General features: G+C 44.9%; 4 protein-coding genes across 8 annotated transcripts; 3 read left to right on the top strand and 1 right to left on the bottom strand.

Moving 5' to 3' along the window:
* The first annotated feature begins 1579 nt into the window (after positions 1 to 1579).
* Positions 1580 to 12684, top strand: Exn (Ephexin). Of its 4 annotated transcripts, XM_076815191.1 has the most exons (15): positions 1582 to 3139; positions 3738 to 4821; positions 4908 to 5224; positions 5368 to 5828; positions 5931 to 6085; positions 9678 to 10235; positions 10299 to 10399; positions 10470 to 10572; positions 10642 to 10990; positions 11076 to 11189; positions 11288 to 11449; positions 11525 to 11719; positions 11824 to 12140; positions 12225 to 12441; positions 12546 to 12684. In XM_076815191.1, the coding sequence occupies exons 1-14, from the start codon at positions 2909 to 2911 to the stop codon at positions 12437 to 12439; spliced, it is 4362 nt and encodes a 1453-aa protein (XP_076671306.1). In that variant the 5' UTR covers positions 1582 to 2908; the 3' UTR covers positions 12440 to 12441; positions 12546 to 12684. The 4 variants fall into 4 exon arrangements, with proteins under 4 accessions (XP_076671309.1, XP_076671306.1, XP_076671307.1 ...); XM_076815192.1 differs by lacking the exon at positions 12546 to 12684 and having other exon boundaries at positions 3738 to 4797; positions 12225 to 12495; XM_076815190.1 differs by lacking the exon at positions 12546 to 12684 and having other exon boundaries at positions 12225 to 12495.
* Positions 7790 to 9575, top strand: LOC143370277 (uncharacterized). The gene is made up of 2 exons (XM_076815198.1): positions 7790 to 8676; positions 9263 to 9575. Exons 1-2 carry the CDS (start codon positions 8634 to 8636, stop codon positions 9490 to 9492), a joined length of 273 nt encoding a protein of 90 aa, XP_076671313.1. The 5' UTR covers positions 7790 to 8633; the 3' UTR covers positions 9493 to 9575.
* On the bottom strand, positions 12607 to 14385 carry LOC143370275 (transmembrane emp24 domain-containing protein A). The gene is made up of 4 exons (XM_076815196.1): positions 13884 to 14385; positions 13463 to 13659; positions 13320 to 13386; positions 12607 to 13252 (listed from the first exon to the last, which is right to left on the bottom strand). The coding sequence occupies exons 1-4, from the start codon at positions 14070 to 14072 to the stop codon at positions 13022 to 13024; spliced, it is 684 nt and encodes a 227-aa protein (XP_076671311.1). The 5' UTR covers positions 14073 to 14385; the 3' UTR covers positions 12607 to 13021.
* A 498-nt stretch (positions 14386 to 14883) lies between these two features.
* LOC143370272 (uncharacterized) lies at positions 14884 to 23416 on the top strand. Of its 2 annotated transcripts, XM_076815188.1 has the most exons (7): positions 14884 to 15433; positions 15966 to 16078; positions 17862 to 18104; positions 18211 to 18473; positions 18551 to 18716; positions 18795 to 19036; positions 19129 to 23416. In XM_076815188.1, the coding sequence occupies exons 1-7, from the start codon at positions 15358 to 15360 to the stop codon at positions 22730 to 22732; spliced, it is 4707 nt and encodes a 1568-aa protein (XP_076671303.1). In that variant the 5' UTR covers positions 14884 to 15357; the 3' UTR covers positions 22733 to 23416. The 2 variants fall into 2 exon arrangements, with proteins under 2 accessions (XP_076671303.1, XP_076671304.1); XM_076815189.1 differs by lacking the exons at positions 14884 to 15433; positions 15966 to 16078 and adding an exon at positions 16910 to 17693.
* The last annotated feature ends 37 nt before the right edge of the window (positions 23417 to 23453 follow it).

The following is a 23453-nucleotide window of genomic DNA, read 5'->3' as shown; positions in this document are numbered from 1 at the left end:
TCAATAAAATCGGTCCACGCATGACAAAGATATCGTAATATGTTGTCATGTATCATACGAAAATGCTAAGATTTTTTTCTTCTTCTAATCTGCAAATTTGTAAACTTTTTTTTATAATGGTTTCCCTTGAGTAGAAGGTCTGCAGTACCCTGCGATAGGCTCTTTTAACTTGCAGCTTCAGTGAAAAAATGCTGGTGGGTTATTTCTGGTTGATCATAGTTTTACGGGTAAAACCCACATGCAAATTTGCACGGGTAAAACTTTCAAAAACCCGAGTTATGAATCTGTAAACTCGAGAGCCCTCGGCTACTTATTCCCGCCGCGGTGCTATTTCGCAAGCGAGAAGCGCTCGCCCGGTCGCCGCCTGGCGGCCGCCTCGCGATCTACTATTATTTAAAAAACATTATTTAAAAAAAATAAAAACGTTAGAACCTTCCTTTCGCCAAGACGAACAAAGTGATGTAACACACTTGTCGGCACAGTTCATATTTACTGAGAAACCGCATTTCAAAGTATGCACCTTCAATTTTATATAATAGGATAGATTATTATTATCTTCTATTTTTTTGTGATTTCTTTGATAATACTCGTTTCCGTCCTCGACTTTTTCATGTACTTGGCGTAATTTTTGTACTTTTTTGAAGTTTTTTACGGGGATATCCTTTACATATTATCGTTCGCCGCGCCGCGGGCGTAGATCTCGCTCGATTACAAGGTTTTTACCGCAACTTTTCCTAGGGGCCTACGAGCATTCGAGAGCACTACGCGTGGATCGAGCATGCACCGGCAACGGCGGCAACAGAACATCCTTGAAGATACGAATTTTGTTGATACGTCCGATTCAGCCACCGAAGATTGCCGAAGACGGGGACGATGGAAGCATCGCGACGAAGAGAGAATGAGGCCAACGTGCCACATTATCGTCATCCGAGACTCACCTGCCCAAGAATGTAGGAATTCTTGGGCAGGGACGGGGTCAGGCGTACGCGCTTACGCGCAAACTGGGTGGATCGGTAAAACGACAGTTTTGGGCGTCGAGAACGTCCAAACATACTTGTTCGTTCATTCATATATTCGGCCCCTCCATCGTACAAGATTGTACCAAGCAGAATGCGTGTTGCAATGGTGACATTTATACTTAACCAACGATATTCTGCATTAATCAATAAATCTGTTTCCACCTTAGGCGGCACTGCAGGATGTACATTAACGAAAGTTGCAATCTTCCACCCCGCTTTTACTTAATTTCTCATTGAAACCGTCCCTGCCGACGGACGACTACCTGCAACTACCTACCTGGCTGACCGCTGACGCACCGTTTTACCGCTCTCTGACTTCGGGTTACACGGGAATCCCTGATTCTCAGGGCCGTGCTCTGAGGAGAAGTAAGAAAGAGAAAGGACGAAGGATTTAACACTGTTCCAAACGTTTTTGATACGATCAGGTGTCCTGGTATTATTATGGCTTGCTACTAACTGTACGTAGACGTAGTCTATTGAATGCGAGGAGCGACAGATAAAGAATATAGTTAGCAGTGTCTGCGGCGGAGCGGGGAAAGGCGTGAAAGCATGGAAACGGGAAGGGTGAACGGTTGGAGGAATACGCGAGTGGGCGACGAGCGGCGGCGAAAGTCGACGGAGACGGCCGATCGCGTACGCGGGATCGTACGGCCGCAGAGGCAGAGCAAACTGCTTTAAAAATTCAGTGAGTTTGCATGATTTGTCACTCGATCAACCGGCTCGATCGTTTCGATTGGCTTAGTCGCGAGGGCAGTGCGCGTTTCGCGATCGTCTCGACCGCCTCGATCGTTCGCGATTCTGCTGGGTTTTTAACCGATAGATGGAATTGATGGGCGTGTTAATAAGCACGTCGGGTCGATAAATATCACGGAAATATATGTACCTACATGCAATAAAAACAGTGGCACCGCGGTCGTGACAAGTGCTGCACACGTTTCGCCAAAGTTTGGTAACAGAGGCACGAGGAAGAGGATGAAATTAATGAAAGGCTGAGGCAGATCTTGTGCAACAAGAGGAAAACAATTTAGAGCTTACGTGGACACTGAGGGAGCTCGAACGAAAACAACCTTACCACCGAAATTAGGAGGTTTTGGCCGATGCAGCGTTAGCGTTTACCGTTCGTTTCGTAAGCTGCGGAATTTCGTGCAACGTGACGAGACTGAGAAGGTATTTGCAACGGACCGCGCGACAGCTATCCGCGAACGTGGCCTGTCACCATCAACGGTCCACGACTGTCCACGACTTTAGCTAGAAAACATTCAGTTTTATTATGATCCAACCAAGACACGGACGCGTTACGATCATCGATATTTCCACATTAACGAGCACGTCCCAGGTCCTGCGTCATACATCGTGACGGTTGTGCCGTGTTATTGAGAAACTTTACTGTCAGCGAAAGAACGATTCACCTCCGTCGAACGTTATACACTAGCACTCGAAAGTCCAGTGTCATCTGTTGCTAAAGAACCGCGAGTTTCTCTACATATTTCTGTCAAGAATCGCGTAATTTCTCGGGAGGTATATTCTTCCAAATAAGTTAGTGAAAGTCGTGTGGTTTCGCACTTTGAATGGCACAGCGTACGTAGTTGTGAGCGTAAGCTGGCACAGTCGCGGTAGCATGCGACTAAGTTTGACGCGTATGTACGTGTGAATTAGCTGGCCGATAACGGACGGCGTTTCAGTCGTTATCGCCGCTTCGACGGAGGCAGGCTCTTTATACGTGGTTTTTATATTATTCGCTGCAGCGGCAACGGAACGAGACCCGTAGACCCGCGATGCCTCTGCTTTTCAGGTGCTCTAGGGAACATTAGATGCGTGTCATACATGGCTAGCGAAAGAGAGGCGGGACAAGCGCAATGATCTGACAAACGTTAATCCTCGAGAAAAGAATGAGCCTTTCACCAATCGCGAATAGAAGCTTCCTCCATGGAGATCGAAAGCCATCTCCAAATTCCGAGAAAATCGTCTACGCGACACTGGACAGCCTGGCCCTGAAGAGGGCCAGGTTACCCCTACAATTGCTGCCCATCGATGCTAACAATGCCACGGAAAAGGCCATGAAACCGAAGAAGAAGAGAAACGCTTCGGGCGAATCAGCTACGAAGAGATCCAGTTTCAAGGTTCGCGTCAATTCTTTATTTGGAGAAACGTTTTCCTCCTTCTGTTTCTCAGTAGAGCTACTGTAGCCTTTTTTTTTGCGACGATGCTCGCGAAACGTCTCTTTTCAAAGCTCAGCTAGGTGTTTGATTTAGGGCAGTGCTCGCACGTCGCTATTGGACAAGAATAGGAGGGAGGGACGTGGTCAACACGCGTATATGTATCTTCCTTTTCCTATCTTGTCCGATTATTTGCCGCGGATGTTTCTCGTACCCTGTAGATACTCGAAGATACGTGATCGATAAGTTCCAAGCTAAAATCGTCGAATCGTTTTATTCTCCTAACGCGGCGCAGCGCGGCGTAGCTCGAGATATTTCCCGATCTCTCGATACCACGCGTGGTTCGCGTACAAATTTTCTCGAAGGTCGCCGCAACTTCTCTTCTATCTCGGCTGACACTCGGATTCCGTTTGAAACAGTTACGATTTCTATCGCATTCCGCGGAACTATTTCTGCAAAACCGTTAAGAATGTCGTGGCTTGAGAAACGAGTTCGAACGAACAACCGCGATTGTATGTGTGTCGAACGAAAGCTGTTTAATCGTACCATAATATTGATTTAGGACAACGCGACCAACGTTCGGACTAAACAGCACCCAAAGTACTTGCTGGTAATACCGTCGGCCACCGCGGAAGAAAAGCAAACGGAGAGATCGGAGACCGAAGCAGACGAGGAAGAAGGTACAGGTTCTGTGATTATAAAACACGATCGAAGAAAAGTTGACTTTATCCAGCGCCCTGATACCGACGATAACGATAATTCAATAAAAGTCGCAGGGTTCGATCCGATCTACCACGCTCACTCGTGCAACGTCTCTAACGATGGTAACTCGATATTCTCGGATGGTAGTTGCGAAAATAATGCTTACCCCGTCCATCGAAGCGTAAGAAGATCTTTGTCGGATGACTATGAGAAAATAGAGCTGATACCTAGCGCCGATGAAACACTTTCGACCGGCCAAAAGGACGCAACCAAAGATAACGAAATTGTCGAGGACGAGAAGCCTTCGCCCTCAAAGAGCGTTCCGTTGAAATCCAAATCGGCCAATGATCTGACGGGAAAGAGTCTTTTGGACACGCAGCTAGACGATGGAACGTATTTAGTGGAAACGTTGGACGAGGAAAAATCAACGACAGAATCGTTGCTTGGCGTAGAAGACGACACTGTTGGTAAAAAGAAGAAGCATTTTGCTAAAAACGTGTTACACTTCGTTCCAGGGTATCTCGCCAAGGGGCCAAAGAGAACGAAGAAGAAGAAATCGAGCAACTTGAGCTTGTCGTTGAGCTCTTTAAAACCGTTGTCGATAGACTCGAACATCGGCACAAGTTTCGACTCTAGGTACAGGTCTCGGAGCCTCTCCAGAGAGGAATTAAAGTATCTGAAAATCTCTTCGCCGACGAATTTCGTTCACGTGGCGTCTGCGACAAATCCGAGTCTGGTCTGGAACGAAAACGCGATTGGACTCAGCCTGGAGCAGGTCGTAATTACGCACGAGGAAAAGTGTGCCACGTTGCCTCTCCTCGTTTCGAGGGACAAGAATTGGACGATCGAAAGTCGGACCGAGCAACGATCGATCGTAATTGAGAAGATGCCCCTTTTAGACGCCAACGTGACGACTCCTGGTAAGCCAAACCAAGGATTTGCGCGTACGTTTTAACTTCCAACCGGCGCGCGGCGCGGTCGATCGTTCCAGCAGCCAATGATATTCTTGAACAATTTCTTAAAATTTCAGGTAGGAATTACGCGGCCAATCGGGACGACTTAAAACGCAAGCTATTATGCGAACTGCAAGCACGATCGGCAAAAATATTGGAACGAAGCCAGCAGGTGAAAACGAGCGAAACTCGTGACGCGCGCCACGGGGAAATCCACGAGTCGCTGGCCGAATTGGCTTCGACTTTGCCATTACCACGTGCCAACTCCAGTTTTCTATGGAGCAGTCGCGCTAAGAACCGTTTAAATTTGTCGGAATCCACGCCGAACGAGTGCACCGAGGAACCCGATGCCCAACAATACGACGACGTAGGGCCATTGGATTTTATTAATCAGGTGACTACGCATAATCGAAATGCACAGATTGCATACTTAGCCGGGCTTTCGTAGTATCGTCTTACAAGGAATCGCTGTTTTGTCGTTGGTAACGCTATCGTTTTATTCGCCACATGATTTCCTGTTGCACGTTTCACGATTAGGAGGACGACTACGACGACGTGGGTTTACCTGCGAATCTTACCAATGGAAGTTACACCACCGAGCCGACTTGTACGGACTTGGACAGCATCTACGACGACGTGATGGTTCCGAGCGACGCGGAAAACGCTCGTACGAACCTACTCCCCCGCGAAGTCTCCGCGGAGAAAGACAGTACAGAGAGTAGTAACGTTGAGATTTCTGAAGACAAATCGAGCGAAGGGAACTGGCATTATCTATCCACGGCTAACGAATATTCGAGCGTGGACGAGGAGGAGATGGATGAGATGCAGGATGAGGAGCAGGGTGTATACGATGACGTTGGTTTGCCGAGCGAGGAACGAGTCAACAGCCTCTATGCCGGCTCCACGACTGGCTCGATCTTAGGCAAAGAATCCGAGTGGGAGGATCTGGACGACCCAACGGCGGCGACGGCGACGATCGGAAGGGAGAGCGATTTATCGTAAGTAAAATCGAGCGAGCCGACCGTCGCGCCTAATCTCTCGAAACGCTTCCGAGAAAAGATAACGCGACCATCGTTTGTTTGTTTATTTCATCGAAAAAGCGCAGGGACGCAGATGGTCTCGAGCAAAAAAAGGTGGGGTCCAAAATGGTCACGGAAGGTGAGAAGGCAACGATCCAGGGCATCCAGAAAGAGCTGGATACCGCTGAAAGTACCCGCGCAAAACTGCACCAAGAATACCACGATCGACGCCGACGGTGAGCTCGTACAAACACCGCTTTGCTTCTTAAACTTCGTAAACGCCAGAATACGAGAAACGCGAAGTAAAGCTGTGGTGAAGCTTGTGCAACAGTTGTATGACGCGTCTCCGTAGTGCGTATCCGCACGATAATTTGCTGTCGTAGTTTCCGCGGTAACGGTTATCAGAGGATAATAGTTGCTGGATACCGTTATAATAACGCGGTGTACGTTTACGCATCGATTGGAATAAGTCGAGAGTCGCAGGATTTTCCCTCCACTTTTGCGGAAGCGCTTCGCCGTGTGTACCTGCTGTGCATCCATCGTGTTCCGTTGTCTTCGTGTAACTTATTCAATTCATGTAAGAAGGATTTTACTTGCGCGGCTTTAGCGCGTGAACAGACAACAGGCGCGTAGCGGTAGATGCTTCCACTCGTTAGCCTATTTTTTTGTTTCTGTGGGAAGATTAATGAATAAAACTGCGGTATCTGCCGGCTATACTTCTCACCGGTGGAACAATTCGTTTTGTCGTGGTCGAATCAACGGAACTCCTCTAACGCTTTCTTCGGCGAACCAAGAACGCACGAACAACGCTTGTACGATAATATTTTGCCGTTTCATGCCCGCTTCTGTGTATGCGCGAATATGTTTTACGTACGCCGTTTGCGAAGGAGGAATAAGTAGGCGGTATAATTGATTGGACGTGGTTTTGTACCTTTAAACGAATCGAGTGTCAAGGCCGTGTGAGATCGCGGTACAACAAAGCGCCTACTCTCCATCGACTCCGACTTCCGTTGCATTCGTACGTGATCGGAATTGGAAACGCGCGACAAGCACGATGGGGGCGAGTAATTTTCCAAATTTGTATTTGACGGCGCGGCACGGTGTTCCGAGGTACTAGTCCAGGGAAATTAGGATTTGTCTTCGGAATAATTCCCACCAAGCTAAATTTTGGTATGGGCCTTTATTTGGTCGTTTCAAACGATATGTCAAAGTCCCCATCGATCCGACGGCTGCTAAAAATTTTACAGGGGATTATAAAAAAAATAACAGTTTTTCGCGAATATCTCATTATCTAGTAGTTCGACGACTTAAATAGTTATTATGAAATTTATAGCTTAGGAAATTCTCTACAAAAAAGGTCCTATGAGTTTTTTTCGTAGGAGTAATCATTTTCGTATATGTCGGGTTACCAAATTTCAACCCCCCATACTTTTGACAAGGGAAGATCCCGAACCCTGAAATTCCAAAAATGATGAAACTCTGTAAATATGTAGGGGATGTCCTCCTGAGTACGACGCAATTTTGTTTGCTGCCCAAATTCACTGTAAGGGGGTGAAATTGAGCCCTGATTTTTTTATATTTTATATTATTACTCGCGAACTGTAGGAGATAGAAAAAAAGTGTCGAGGAAAAAGTTACTTCTTTTAGTTAGGACTATCATTTGGTAATTTATAGTTCTTACAGTTTTTACGGTTCGCGAGTTATAACCCAAAATAAAAAAAAACGGAATAAGTCGTAGAACTACTAGATAAAAAACTGTTTTTTTAACCCCCTGTAAAATTTTTAACGGCCGTCGGATCGATGGGGATTTTTGACATATTGTTTGAAACGACCAAATAAAGGCCCATACTAAAATTTAGCTCGCTGGGATTTATTCCGTAGATTGGGCAGATATTTCCGTCTAATTTCACTGGACTACACTACTTAAAGCAGAGCGGACCAATCGACTTGTCGACAAATGCTGCGAGATTTCGTTGAAAAAGAAACGGACTTTGTTCTTCTCGGGACCAACGTGCTGGAACAGCTCGCACGATGCATTGTACCGTGCTATCGGCAAAGTGATCGCATAGCCGCTGCGTGTCCCAGGTAAAAGTTAGCCACTCGTCGTCGCGCGTGTTTCGCGACGCGGACGAGTCGAGTCGCGTCGCGTCACGTAGCCTGTAACTACTATAAATGCATCTACATATGTATCTATACGTATACGTAAACTGCGTTGCACCGGCGTGCACGTAATCGCTCGAGATTCTGATTTTCCAAACCGAACCGTTGCCGATTCTTCAAGCGATCAGCACGCAGGAAATTCTTCCTATTGCGACGCGATCCTACGTTTCCTAATCGAAACAGAAGTCGAAAGGGGAGGCGTGTTCCGTGGCTTTCGCAACGTGCAACGAAGGACGAACTTGGTGGTCGGGATTTCTGGACGATTACCGAATAAGATGGTGTATAATGCGCGCGGTGTGTCTAGCGGAGGAGCCGAGTAGCCGAGTAGCCGAGTAGGCGATGATTCGACACGCGTGAAAATATTTTATCGAGGAGTTCGGGCTGGAAACCGGACTCGAACAGATTGCCGCGAGGTGAAAGCAAGCGCGTATTGCGCTCCGCGCTCTGCGCTCTCTCATCGTCAGTGTCAGTCACGGCCGAGCCGCTGATCGCGTCGTACGAATACGAGCGCAACGGGACAAGATTCGCAAGAGCTTCGCGCACGGCAAACAATTTCCATCGGCTCGTTAGACTCAGTGTTTTTGCCCACGGGACTCGCTCGCAAAGAGTTGAAATGTCACGGAGATGAAACAGACCTTGAAAACTTTCCGACGACCAAATACACAAGGTAAGTCACATACACCAACTTTCCTTTCCTTTGTACATACATACGACACTTTCTGGATTCCTTATAATCCTTGCACAGTTGCCGAGCCTCGAGTTCCAGCGAACAAAGAACGATATCAAGTGTCCTCCGTCCATTCGCGTCACTTCCATTATCTACTCGAGCACAATGAACCGGCTAAATGTAATTGTTGGTAATTGATTTTGAACGAAATCGTTCGTCGCGATGCTGGACGATCTTTGTAGTTGTACCCGATACGAAGGGACACGGATAGCTGTGGAATCTCGGTAGCAGAAGAATAAAAGGGAAATTACGCGATTCACGACCGAAACCACTTTGTTTTCTTCGTTCGCTCGAAGCGGCAATGCGGCAGAGCGGCATACCTGGTCCCACCCGTCTCTTTCTCTTCGATCCCCCAATCCTCTGGTTAGCCTTCGCTCTTCGGCAAATGTCCAGCAATGTATTAAGTACCTATATACACACTCGCGCCGGTGCGGCGTGGCGCGCCCGCCTACGCCCGCGCGCGCACACATACAGATCGAATAAAGAATGACATGGTAACGCTTTGACCGTGAACAATGATTTCAAGTGGCTGTGAGCCTTGGCAGCGGATCGGTGTTGCTCGTCGGCTGCACGGAGAAGATCGAAGAATGGAAGAAGGAAAAGTCCAACGATCGAGCCGCCCAGCAAGATTCGCAGAGGACACAGGGACTCGTCCAGATGAGGGTCATCGACCTAGACGAGGACATGGACACGCAGGAGACGTCCTGCTATATTTACGAAGGTCCTTGCAAGATTATAGGGAGTTTTGCTGAATAAAGTTCTATATAGTATATGTCGTTACTCGGTGTATGTGTGTAATGAATAAAATAAGGAATAATAAATTCTGCGATTTACCTTGAGACGCGCCAAAGCGGAACATCATTTTCCCAATTTCTGCGCGAATAGGCGAGACCGCCGCCACCCTTTGCTCTACCGGCAACTTAATCGCCGATGTTTTACAGACACCACGTCCGACGACAGCATCTACGAGAGTCTGCATTCCTTCCAGCTGGATGACTTCAGCTCGGATTCGGAAACGGAGACGGAGGTAGAGATTATCGACGAGATGGATGACAGGAGCAATACCGTTCAGGGGAAGATTCCGCCGAGTGAAACGGCAAACGCCTATTTGGAAGCTCCCACTAGACCGAATCCTCCGCCGCCGCGAGAAGCTAGTTTGACTGAAACGCTAGGTAGAAGGATAAAAATGCTCCGAAGGACGTGGAGCATCACGAAGGGGAGTCTCGGCCGCATGCGAAGAAGGACCTCGGTCGACGACGATCACTCCTACGGAGGAGAGGAGGGCAAGGATTCTTCTTCCAACGATCATGCGAGCTTAGACGGCGGCAGATACTTTGGCTTCGCGAGGCATTTTAAGAAAAGCGTTACTGGACTCTCGACCTTTTATTTAAACGGTTACACTACGAACGGTAGCAACGGTTCGACGAGCACGAGCACGAGCAGCGATCGTCTAAGCCAGGAACCAATGCGCAACAATAGCGTTAGCAACAGAGAGCTAGGTAAATTCTACGAACCCTGCAAGCTGTCGGGTGTTTAACTCTGTCAAATCTTTGCAACTCCAGATCACTACAGCGTACTCGCCGACCAAGAGCCCCTCTATCAATTTTACGCGGCGGCGGCTGCCAGAGTGGCCTTCGACTCCAACTCCGATGATTACGAGGAGGTAACCTACCGCCCACCTTGGGAAAACTCATGAAATTACGTAAAGTAACGACAGTGATTGTCCATTACAGGTCGAGGACGCGATTCCATCGCGATCTACGACGAATTTGGCAAAGCCGGGCCACAGAACGCTGTGGTGTCAAACGCCGCAAGTTCTAAGTAGCGATCTCATACGTGAGTAACCATTATCGTTGCGACATCATCCTCCAACTCTAACTAATCGTTTCGTTCGCACTTTCCTAGAACGCTTAAGTACAGAGGAGAGGAAGATCCAGGAAGCAAAGTTTGAAATCTTGACGTCAGAAGCCTCGTACTTGAATTCTCTTCGGGTTATAGAGAACGAGTTCCTGAACGAGTCCTCGATCAACGAAACGTTAACACCGATCGAGAAAGATAAGCTATTCGGTGGCATTCCTAGCGTGTTACACGCGTCCGAACAATTTCTGGCTGAATTGGAAGTGATATGGAGACACGATCCGATGTTGCACGGACTACCGGACGTGCTGCTCAAGTATGCCGGGAAATCTTCCGATATTTATGTAGCGTACTGTTCGAATCAAGTCAGCATAGACACGACACTCAAAGACTTGAGGTAGGTGGGCCGATCCTCGACAACGCGGATATTCTACATCAGTCCATTCAGAATTCAGAATTCATATGTGTTCAATTAATTCCAGAACGCGAAAGGGTATAAAATTTTTAGAAACGGTATCGCAAATAGAAGCGCGCCCAACTTGCCAAAGCCTGTCCTTGCATTCGTTTTTAATGTTACCGCTGCAGCGAATAACCAGGTAAGATTACGAAATTTACCCTGCAATTTGTACAGTTTTAAATTCGACGATCGAGCACGCGAGAACAAATGAAATCGAAAGGGATAAATGTTGTTCAGGCTACCGTTACTGGCCGACGCGGTCCTTTCCAAACTATCTGTCGCACACCCTGACAGATCTCAGTGGGAAAGAGTATTGGCGAGTTTAAGTAACGTGGTTGCTGAATGCAACGAGGGTGCCCGTTCCGCGGCACAGCAAGTGGAAATGGAAAGTTTAGCTAGGTAACGGTAACAACCGATCTCTCCTGAGTAATCTTTAACGCAACGTTTTATCTAATCGCTTCTTCTTCGACACAGAAAACTGGAATATTCGGTAAAGCTTAAGCCGATCATTTTAAAGGGGAAGCATCTGGTAAAAAGCGGAGCAGTGGTGCAGCTACTGACAAAGTCTGACACAGAATACAAGCTAACGTTCGGGAAAAAGTTTAATAAAACGCCGCTCCATCTTTTATTGCTCACTGATCACCTTCTAGTCGCAAAACACAAGTCCAAGTATGAACGCTCGAAGCAGCACCCGCTATTTTTTCCTCTCTATCGCAACGTGTACGCTACTCTGTGTAACGCACGTTTCGTCTTCTTTTTTTTTCATGTCGTAGTACTCACGACGAAACCTATACCGTAATAGATACCTGTAAAAGGAGTCTGATGGCTTTAGAGCCCGTTCCCGAAGAATCGCCGTTTGCCGGCCGTAACGGAATGATATTAACTCTTTTGGAAAATTATTCTGGTCATCAGGTTGAATATATTTTAACCTGCGAAAGCAACACTGAAAGGCAGAGATGGTTGGAAGCTGTCTCGCCTTCGAAACGAGGCTTGGCAGACGAGACCCTTTACGAAGTATGGGACTGTCCTCAAGTAGTAGTACTCTACTCTTATTCTCCAAGTCAGCCGGACGAATTATCGTTGCACCCAGGTGAGCGATAATCTGAACGGTAGAATAATATCGAATAATATTCAGTCAATGATTTTCTAACTGACGCGAAAAATTTATCTCCAGGAGATGTGATAAACGTGTTAAGAAAAATGTCGGACGGCTGGTTCCATGGTGAGAAATTGCTGGACGGCGAGCAAGGATGGTTTCCTGGCAATTACACGAAAGAGGTTGCTTCGGAACACGTTCGCGCGAGAAATCTTAAACAAAGACACCGTCTCCTCGCGTTAAACGGCAGCGCATTGCAACGAAAAGCAAAGCAACAGTTTGCCATTTACTAAAAGTATTACGTGTAATTTAATAACCAATTATTTAAATAATAGAATTTCCTTTGAAATCTTTGGCTACGACCTGTATTACCCTAACTACCTTCATTCCTAATTACAGTCTTTCATATCGGCAACGCGCTGTATCTTTGTGCTGGATCGGATAAACTTGAAGACATCCGTAACAAAAGTATGTCCTTATTTATTATCTCGGTATAAATACAATATAAACGTACTCTAATAAATTTATTTAATCATAAATATATAATTCATACGTCTGTATTAAAATGCAGAGAACTGAAAAAATGAGTGACAATAATGTTTGTGTATCGTAAATGTTCAGTGGAATGTTTCGTCATTCATCTGCGCACGTATAAAGGAAAGTACAGTCTTATATTGAATGCTTTTGCAGCTGTGTGTAAAAAACCAGTATGTATGATGGTGTTATAAAGAATACAATGAAGGTGAAGCGAAAAGAAACACATAATCGTCTGGAAGTAAGGATTCTATGTATTCTACTTGGAAGTCCAGCAAGTTCAATGTTATTTTATCACAATAAACACAGAGAATGCCTGTATCGAGGAATTAGGCCCATATTTATATGCCTGCTCTGGAGTATTTAGACGGTTTCACCTCAAAGAATTTTCTCACAAAATATATCTGTATCGTTGTTGTCGCCAGTATAATGAATATCTGCGCGATAGACCACGTTTGGATATAAGAATTGTTATCCAACAACAAATTTAAACCTACCGCTTCCCCGCTTCTACTTAAATGTTGAATCTGGAGCATATCGTTGATGTTCCTTTCCACGTTCGTTATGGCGCTCTACGAAGGAAATAGGAAGACATATATAATGGAGTATGTTTAACTATAACCTCCGAGGAATACATACCGTAAAATTTTCAACAGATACATTCAAGTCCTCTAGCTCCTTGGAATATCTATCCCATTCGTCGTATCTATTGAAAAGAACCTGTTGCTTACTAATCATGGACTAAAATTACAATATGCGTTTAGATGTATTGGATGTATTACCTGATCACCGAGATGTACAAATTAACTAACTTGGAGGCGAACCTAGAAAACTGGTTATCTACACATATGCTGTAGTAACCAGCATTTTTCACCGTATCGTAATAACTAGAGTCAGGAAGCCATTGGTACGGATGAACTATTACTCCTTCTGGATTTCTTACAGCAAATCCAGCTTTTCCATCTCCACCACGTACCACCTGTATTTATAAACATTCTTCGATGCAGTTGTTTCAGCCATGAAAATTATTGCAGACGTTGGGAGATTTTCGGAAGCCAGCAGAGAAAAGCATATGGTGAAAAGCATGGATAGTCAACAGTTATCAAAAGACATTTAGACGATGAAAGGAACGGCTTGTAAATTCTGGCTGAACGAAGATAGAAGGGTATTTTCGGCGTAATTGCCATGAACGTAAACGTGTACCTGGAAATATACGTAGAATTCGGCGCCAACACTACCATATTGAAAGTAACAATCCTCTTTTCCGGCATCGATGTGGACTTTGTAATTTAAGACGATCGCGGGTACGGCTTCGTACCCGCTATGAGGCACGCTGGTGTTCGCGAAGCTAATAACCACCACGAAAACCAAACTTCGTAGAAGATTAAACATTGCACGCGGTTAATCGAACAGATCATTACAACAATCCGGCCGCTCGACAATCGCTTTCACGACGCGACTGACAAATGTCTTTCAATATCTGCTCCTCTTACCGCTACCACGATCTTCAGTGTTTCTCAACTATATTCCATCGATCTTTTTTCTTAACAGAAACTATAACGGACTCTGTCTATAATTAGCAAAGTATTAAAAAACTACTCGCTTTAAAGTCATGCTTTCAGTTTCACTTACAATTATTATCTCGTGAGTACCGAGTAGTTATTAGTGCATGTATTTGTATTAATAAGGATCTCATTAAACCTGAGCTTTTGCTATTATAGTACGCCTACGGTCTGCCATTAAACGTTAAACTAAGTACATACATACATTTTGTAACATATTAATAACTCGCGCAGCTTTGGTATCTACTAAATTTGCGTATTGTTCATTTTAAAAAGGAACAACCGATCATCTCTCGATAAATGTATTTAGATTTTCGGATAAGGATTTTAATCAATCATGTACGAAAATCGGTTGGTATTTACTTCTAAAACAAGACTCGAGTACCCAATACGGTGTAACGATAATGTATATATTTATGCAAAGAATTTCTACCGATTCATTTATAAATAAGAAAATGATGAGAAGAACTATTTGTTCTTCGGCTAACGGTTAACGTGTTCCGTTCTACATGAAGGTGGCGAGAACCGGGTAACCAATAAAAATTCTCAAAAATTCCCCTATATTCGAATTCCAAGGCGTTCTAAGAAGCTTCTTCGAAGTTGACAAGGGATGTAGGTCAAGCATCGTCAAGCACGTGTAGATTTTACCGTATAGACACGTTAACGTTATTTGTGACGTAGAACATTGCAACTACATTTTATGGTCTCAATTTAGATTCTAATATTAATACACAGACCAAAGAGTTTTAGTAAATATGTTTCCCACTTCTCCTTATTAGCTTCTCGATTCTTGATCCTCTCTCCATCGAATCCAGGGGATTTTTTTTTTATAGTGGCTGCCCTTACCCATATTCCCGTATACACCGTATACACTTTTCAAACATCAAAGTACCACACATAACTTCAGTTCATCGAGGCGTTCAGCTCGGTTCGGTTCGGACTGTTCGGTTATCGTTTGTTCCAAAATGAAAGTTTTCCTGTAAAAGAAACTACCTATGCAGAGAAATATCCGCGACGGTATGTGGTACGTTTGTGAGAATGGAAAGTGTTTCGAGAATACTACAGTACAGTGAAGAGGAAATATCGTTGTTGTCTGTGCGGTGCATAGCATAGGAATGGTATCGCCGTCCAAAATTCAGCATCAGGACCACAAACAGCCACCAAGAGAAAATAAATTAAGCAAACACTCACGTACGTGTAACATATGCGCATAGATTTTTGTCAACACACGATTGGTATTCGAGACACCACATAATACACCGTAACCGTAAACGTGAACGTAAACGTAAACTATTTCTCTCTCATATACATGCCTAACAAGAGGAGCACATATTTACGTAAAAGTTTTTCCCCCGTTTGAGTACGTAAATGTATCTATCGCGTGACATTTGCATGACGATCTCATCCTACAACACATTCCTGTGGCTAACCAATAAAATAGCTTTTTATTTCATTTTCATTTCTCTGTTGTCTTTTCTTCCTTTTCTAACATTACATACTTGCTGTTAGAAAATTACACAACTAAGGTTCATCTACCCTTTTTAATTTGTGCAACATAACGCGAGTAAAGTACAAAAGCATAAAATAACCTTTCTTTTCGCGTCAGGCGGCTACACCCATCAAACAACGAGAATCGCGTTCGGAGAATTTCTTAGAGGCTATTTAAATGGAATACTTTGATAGCGTTTTAACATCGTAACAACGCATTTCTGTAATATTTCAGATGTTCACGCAGAAAAAGATCTGAAACCTTTGGAAGGGAAGTCTTTTTACTTGGACATAAAGAACCATGCTACTACAGCCAAAATAGAAGCCAGGATCAAGGATTTGGGCGGGGTAAGTGTTTAACTGCGTGTAAATCGTATTCATAAAACCTTCACTTTTTATCCCCTACATTTTCCTGTTGCCGATTCATTATACAGTTTCGGTGCCTTCAGATAACTCTTCTTTCATCCTCTCCCTCCCTTTCCCTCTTCCTCTCCCTCTGCCTCTCCCTCTCCCTCTTTCACTCGTGATCCAGCGCCTTCTCACTCGCGCTTGTCCATCGTATCTTCCGTCTCGCTTCCCGCCCATTTTCAATTATTACCGTTTCAATACCCTGTTGGCGCTAACTTGACGTGTAAACGCGCGTGTGCACGTAATGTGGATTTAATTTAAAGTGTTAAATACGCTAGTGGATATTTCGGGGAGAAGGTGCGGGAATTGAAGATGCGTGGGTTAACGCGAAAGCGAAACGGGATCAAGTGAACGAAGGGAAACTGTTGACAATGAACGAACGACAGAAGAAACATCGGGCGCGTAAACCCGCAAAGATGTTGAGTCGCGTTGTCACTTTTGGGTTAAGATGAAAGGCTTGTAGAAGCTGTGTGTATTGGGCTGAGTGTCGATTGAATGTAATCGGCGTGTGGACCGGTGGATAGTTGTAAGTTGGAAAGTTGGATACACGGGATGAAGCCCGTGAGTATCTGTGGTGGAATATTTCTGTTGATAAACAATCGGTGAAAACCGGGTCGTGTCGCGCCATCTTTAGGAGAGCTTTAGAAATAGGAGGAAGTGGGCCGGATTCGTGAGGTTCGGTTGTTGTGTTGTCGCGGTTGGAAAAAGAAAAAAAAATGGACGTGAAAATACAGGGAAAAGGGATTTTCAGGTATCCAGCGAGAGTCGCGCGTTCAGTTTGCCGGAGCGTTCGTCGTCGGAGAGCGAGCAAGAACGCGAAGCGCCGCCTCCAGGCTCGTCTTCCAAGCTGTTAACGGCGAATGGCCATTTTGTGCGTGACAGTTCTCCCCTGCGAGTAACGATCTTGTCGCGCGTCCCAGCGATCTTTTTCCTTTGCCTCCTTCGTTTCATTTAATCGCTCGGGACAGATCACGGGAAAACGTGCACCCACACACCTTTCACCTCCGATCTCATTTCAAACAGTCCCAAACGCATAGTGCACGGTATCCGCGAATTCGCCAACCGATAAACAGTGCCGTTCGAAGAAGTTGTTTTCTCTGATGATGGTTTCGTGCGTTTCAAGACCGCTTGACAGTAAACGAGCAAAAGCACACCGATTACGTTCACTTCCGTAGATGTGGATCCAGTAATTGTTACGGGTTGAGCTCCCGATCGAAACACCACCGATTATTCCCTTCATTCGATCCCACGTGCTTCGTTATTGTCCTGGTTCTGCAACTCGTAGCGTATTATTAGAACGCGGTGTGTAACAATGCGGCAACCATTGTTGACTACGTGAACATTTCCATTAGCACACGCATGGCTCGCACTTGTGCGAATTCGCTTGATAGCGCGCTTAGCCGCGTTTGAGGAGGAACGCGAGATTACTTGACGTCAGCATACCGCGATGTAAACGTGTGTGTTTGTGCGTCCGTGCGATCGTCAACGGCTCACTTATCACCGGGCGTCCACACTCTGCCTACCCCTTTTCGATGCAGCTAACAACTTTTTTCTCGTGAGTTCAGTCGTCGGACATTCGCCAACATTTCCTAACACCCTTTGTCCTGTCTTTCTTCCGCCTTTCATCTCACCCGGCATACATTTCATTTCTTTGAGATTACAAATGAATTTAGAGCTCCTGCGTACTCTGGTGTTTACAAATTCATTCTTTCTTTCTTTCTAGGTGATAGAATTATTTTTAGTACGAAGCGTTAATTTGGTAATTAGCGACAGGGTAGATAAAACCGGTTACGTAAACTTTGAGAAACATAAATGGGGTTGCGCCAGTGGAGGCAGCGGGGGACCTCCCTCGCTGAGGAGTTTAGAAACTCCAACCCCCATGCCAACTCCTCCGACACCATATTTTAGTCCTGATTGCCCTTTGTCTAATTCAGCCACTCTACGGGGTCAAACTACCCAAAGATCTGTAAGTATCGTGCGAGAATGTTAAAGGTGTCTAAAAGTTCATTCCTGTCTTTTCTTTAATCTGTCTTTAATCTGCCTTTAATATTACCTCTTGTGAAATTTTCTAGAAATCGCGAGTGGATGCAATGTTGGAACGTGCTCTGATACAGCCACAACAGTGTTCCGTGGATCCGCTTTACAACGCCCAAAGTTGGGGAATTCCTATTTGGGCAATCGATAAACTTCAGGCTTGGCTGGACAAAATCTACGCATCTGTCAAAGACACCGATCATTTAAAAAGGTCAAAGCATTCGAACCAACAGAGTACGACCAAAGATTTGAAGGTGAGGCACCTCAAGGGACCTTATCTAAAATTCGAGGCCTTTCAGAGGTATGTTGGTTTCCGAGAGTTTCGTACGATCCTGTGTTAACTTATTCCACTCTACCGCCATGTATGTACCTGTATAGGAACACTAGACCGGTCTTTGTCGAGCTGCCTGTGTGGCCAACATTAAACTTTTACGGGGACCCAGGCTCCTGTCCTTTCAATACGAAACGACGAGATAAGCTGGAAAAATTACGAACAGAGGTGAAGGAAAACAGGGAAAGCATTCAACCTGTAAAACAAGAGCAGGTAAAATCAAACATGCATTTTGCTTTGCACAAACTTGATGGGGCCAGAAATGTAATATTACCATGCATGTACGTGTAGGATAGAGAAATGACTCGGCGACCACGTACCACCGTCACACGTGCTCGCAGAACTGAACAGTTAGTTTCTGGTTATTGCGAAATTTGTCGTATCAATTATCGGGATCTGACCAAGCACGTGCAAAGCGATCAACATCTCAGCTTTGTGCAAAACAACGACAATTTCTTGTCTCTGGATACACTAATTAACGCAGGAGCGAATGTGGAGGCATTTCTAAAACTAAATAGAACAAAAGATATAGAGTATGTACAGTGCATTCTACCAGTTATATCGTTCGTTTTATAACATAGTACCCACTACCTGATATGCCTATTTTTTTGTTTTCATTTAACAGAAAAGACTGCAATTTGTTTTCCAATGGGGATCGTAATCTTCACGACATAGTATTGCCAGAGGGAAAAGTGAACAGGAACGCCAAGAGCTTGGGAGATTTTGGAATCGAGGATGTGAAGATGGTACAGTGTAATGGCGCACGAAGGAATCTCAATTTAAAACTAAGTTCGCCGCATAATCTGCGAACTCGTGCGAAGCACGAAAGCGGGCACTTGTTAAGATCGAAGGGCAGTCCGTGGCACGAGGTTGATAAGACAGAAAAGTTTTACGACAAGTTGGAAGGTTTTACCATAAAGAAGCGGGCGAAAGGAACAATTTGGATCGAGGAAGACGAGCCGGGGGACGATATAGTGCAAGAACACGAGTTGAAGCAACCCAAACAGGATGAGTACAAAATTAAAACATTTTCAAGGGAATTAGATGAGAATTGCCAGAGTGAGAAGGGTTGCAACGCCCTGTGTAATAAACGCAACGATGCTAGTAATCCAGATGTAGAGAAAACGATAACTTGTAATAAGCAGGAAAACAGTATTGTAAGCGCAGAACATATTAAGCAAGAACGGGATCCTGTAAATCAGGGAAGTCACGGTCAAATAAATGGAAGCCTAAAAAATTGCTGTAACGAGAATGCTGTTTCAAGTACAAACAATAACGGTTGTAATGATTCCTGCGATTTACCTAAAGGTGAAACTGTCGGGGGATTAAATTTTCAATTACAGATGGATAATGTTGCATCAAGTACAAGAAAGTGTTCGGAAGAATACGATAGAATCAAGACGGATGTCATCTGTAATGGTCATACCGGGAAGGGCGAGGAGAAAGTTAACAAAGCGTCGAACGAGGTGGAAAGGAGCGAAGTAAAGGAAAATAAGCCCAAGTGTTTGAAGCCGGGCAGAAGGGGTGGTAGGAGTGCCAGGGGGCGACATAGGTTGTCCGTAGAGGAACGTTTGATCGAAGATAATCGTGCGTATTACAAAGTGGAAGTGTTAGGAAGTAAGTTAAGGTCAAGTGTAATATCAAACAGTAACTCGCAATGTACGGTGCAGAAAGATGTGGATGGTGAAGAAAAGAAGGAACTGCCATCTAGTGAAAAGCCGGTAGTCGTACGGTTTAAACGCGTAAGGAAATCGGAATTGTCCTTACTAAGCGACGAAGCGGAATCGTTTATGTTCGGCGATCTGAGGCGAGATGATTCCAGCGAAGCAGCAAGCGACGAGGAACGAACCAGCGTATTACCAAGGGACACCGAGAGCGAAGACCACGACACTGCCAGTTCTGTGTGTCCTAGTTCGTCCGAAAGCTCCAGTTCACCTGTAAAATCAGAGGTTGTCGAGGAAGATTCGCAAGATTCTTTAAGCTTGGGTCGAGCCAGGAAGAGAAGACGGACCCAAGCCGAGGCTCTTATCAAAGACAATGTTGATTATTACAAGTTCGAGACTCCCGGGAGTAGACTGAGGTATCAGGCACCATTGACAGGCATTAAGGAACCGCTGATAACCGAAGGAACGACGAAAGTGGAGGAAATTTCCGAGGAAGTACAAGTAGACCTGGAGAAAGTTTATCCGTCCAAACCGTCGCCAGAGATTGAGAAGATGCAATTTTCTTTCGAGGCTATACCAAAGTCTGAGCCGTGGTATCAGACGTACCAGCGCCAAGACGAAGGTGCCGAGTTCTGGCATTATTTCAGCGAAGACTCGCAAAAGCCATTTCTTCTACCATATGAAATTGAGAATTTTCACGAGATTTTAACGAGAAATCAAAATAGAAGCGATAGTAAAAGGAAAGGTCGTGGTCGAAGCGCAGGCTGTACTGGACGTTCGCCAAGAAAAAGCCCTCGTTGTCACGCATCTACGTTAGCTATTATGTCGACGATAATTAGAAAAAGGGAACAGCAGCAACAGCAACACCACCACCAGCAACAACAACCATCGCCGAATTTGTATACGATAGAGGAATGTCCATCTGTTAGGTCACAGACAAACACGCCGGGGCTGGATGAGAAATCTGTGTCAAAGTCGGACGTAGACGAAGAACTAAAGGACATGGTAAAGACCATCGACGAGATGCTTAATGCGAATGACAATTTGGAATTGAACGACTCGTTCGAGCCGGATCCCACGCAAATGGAATTGAATGTTTACGAGCCGTGTATTCCAAAAGGACCTCCACCAAACTTGCTGGAACTACTGGACAATTGTCACGAGCTCGCGAACTGTTTAGAAAATTCGTCGTGCGCGAGCTCGGAGTGTGGCGAGGGTAATGTCGAATCACCATCTAAAAGAAGAAAAAAGAGGAAAAATAGAACCGGGTGGCCTGGGATTAAAATGAAGAGGAAACTTCAAAGTAAGCCCTTGTTGGACGTGGACAGCGAGAGAGAAAACTTGTCGGATAGGAATGTGGAAGAGGAGGGGAAGAGTTGTAACGTGCCGGTCACGAACGCTCCTAATAATACTAATAATAATGATACCAATACCACTAATAATAACAATAATAATAGTAATATCAATGATAGATTAACGGAAGAAGTGAATGTGAGAATAAGCACATCGGTTGCTGGTATCGTGCAAGACAGCGAGCAGTCGTTATCCTTCGGTCAACGAAGAGACGACGGATGCTTGTTGGAAACATATAGCTCGAATGTCTCGTCTAATACGACATGTCACGACGGCGACGAGAAGAAACACGTAAGTAAGGAGGACGTCGATAATTGCGTGCTGCATAAAAGTACAGAAAGCGGCATGGATTCCCTTCCACCGGATCTATGCAATGAGACTGACAGGAATTTCGTATTAAATAAAGATTACATGTTGAAAAAAGACTTATCGGAGATTGTGGAGGTATCGGAGAACGATCCGGGGAACGACGAGAATCACGAGAACGTGTTTCGGAAAGACGTAAATGTGGTAAATAACGGCTCTATAACGGAACGACGGCTCATCTCCAGCGCGAGCGTAAAGAAACGTCAACGTGACAATACGTCATCCGAAACCTGCGAGCCACGCGTAGACCTTCACAATGAAATAGTTCCAAGGAATCACCACAACAACTCGAATGGATTGCCCAGGAAACGACAGCCGAAGGGTAATTCAGGAAATCCTGACTCCGAGATGGAACACCACAACAACGTGTACAAAAGGAGTAGAGTAGTAACGCCGAGGAAACGGATTTATTCGAAGAAGCGCGCGAGAAAAAATAACTTATCTTCGAACGCGGTGTTCGAGGATGAGAATTGCGAGAAAGATCCCTATTTAAGTATTACCTGTAAAAAGCAAGAAAACGTGAAAGGAGTGAAGCGACCGGCTGACACGATGTCGTCCGAAACACAAGATTCCGAAGTGGAATGCGCTTTATCGGGACGCGTCACTCCGACAATCATAGCAACTACGGAGCTCGAACAAAGACGATCGAGCATTGAATTTCAGCCAGTCGTTAGGATGATGAAGATCGATGATCAAGTTGAAATGGACCACAGTATTCTCTCGGTAACAGTCGCGAGTAACAGACGGTTAAGAAGTTCCAGTTCACCGAGATCAAACGTTCAGCCACCGAAGAAACGTTTAAAGACCAATCGCGGTCAATTCGGACGATGGTTGAAAAGTAGCTGAAATCCTCGATAAGATTTCGATATATGTATGTACGTACGTAGCTTAGATTTCAAGAACGGGACGCGCACGCGTATCCTCTGTGTGCCAGGTCTCGCTGTTGAAATTTAATCTATGTCTTTCATCGGGTGTACATTATGTATAAAATATTATTTGTGTATGTAGAATAGTATTTAACACTATTGGCATCATCATCGATAGGATTTTATTAATATTCTCTTTAGTGTCTTTTTCCGAGAACGGTCCCGCCATCCCGGGAACCTTGTACAGTACATTCTTTAGGATGCAGTCTCTGCGTTCGCAAACGAGAGATAGAGGTAGATAGAGCAAACTCATCTCGTTTGCTCTATCTACCTGTTTTACAAAATACTTCATTTTAGTTTGCTTTACTCGATATACGCGCGATTTCTCATACATACGGAAGAAATTGTTTTCATTCACAGAAACAGTTCTAAACTACATACGCAAGGCTGCATACAAAGCTTTACCGTAGCCGTAGCGTAATGATCATGTTCTGTTGCAAAATGCATCATTAAATGTATCATTATATATTAAATTCCCTTGCAAGGGTCCACGTAAATACTTTATTTCGAAGAAAAATAATGTAAGCCTTTCATGATTTCGAAGAAGAGATGACTATGAAAGATATGAATTTTCCATTAAAAGTGAAAGAAAGACTACTACGTACTTATAACTTTTTTCTTACTCTTTCGCGTCTGTCCCT

Source organism: Andrena cerasifolii, chromosome 6, assembly GCF_050908995.1.
Source record: "Andrena cerasifolii isolate SP2316 chromosome 6, iyAndCera1_principal, whole genome shotgun sequence".
NCBI classification, from domain to species: domain Eukaryota; kingdom Metazoa; phylum Arthropoda; class Insecta; order Hymenoptera; family Andrenidae; genus Andrena; species Andrena cerasifolii.
Note: the sequence above shows the minus strand (reverse complement) of the source record. Positions and strands in the feature narration are given on the sequence as shown.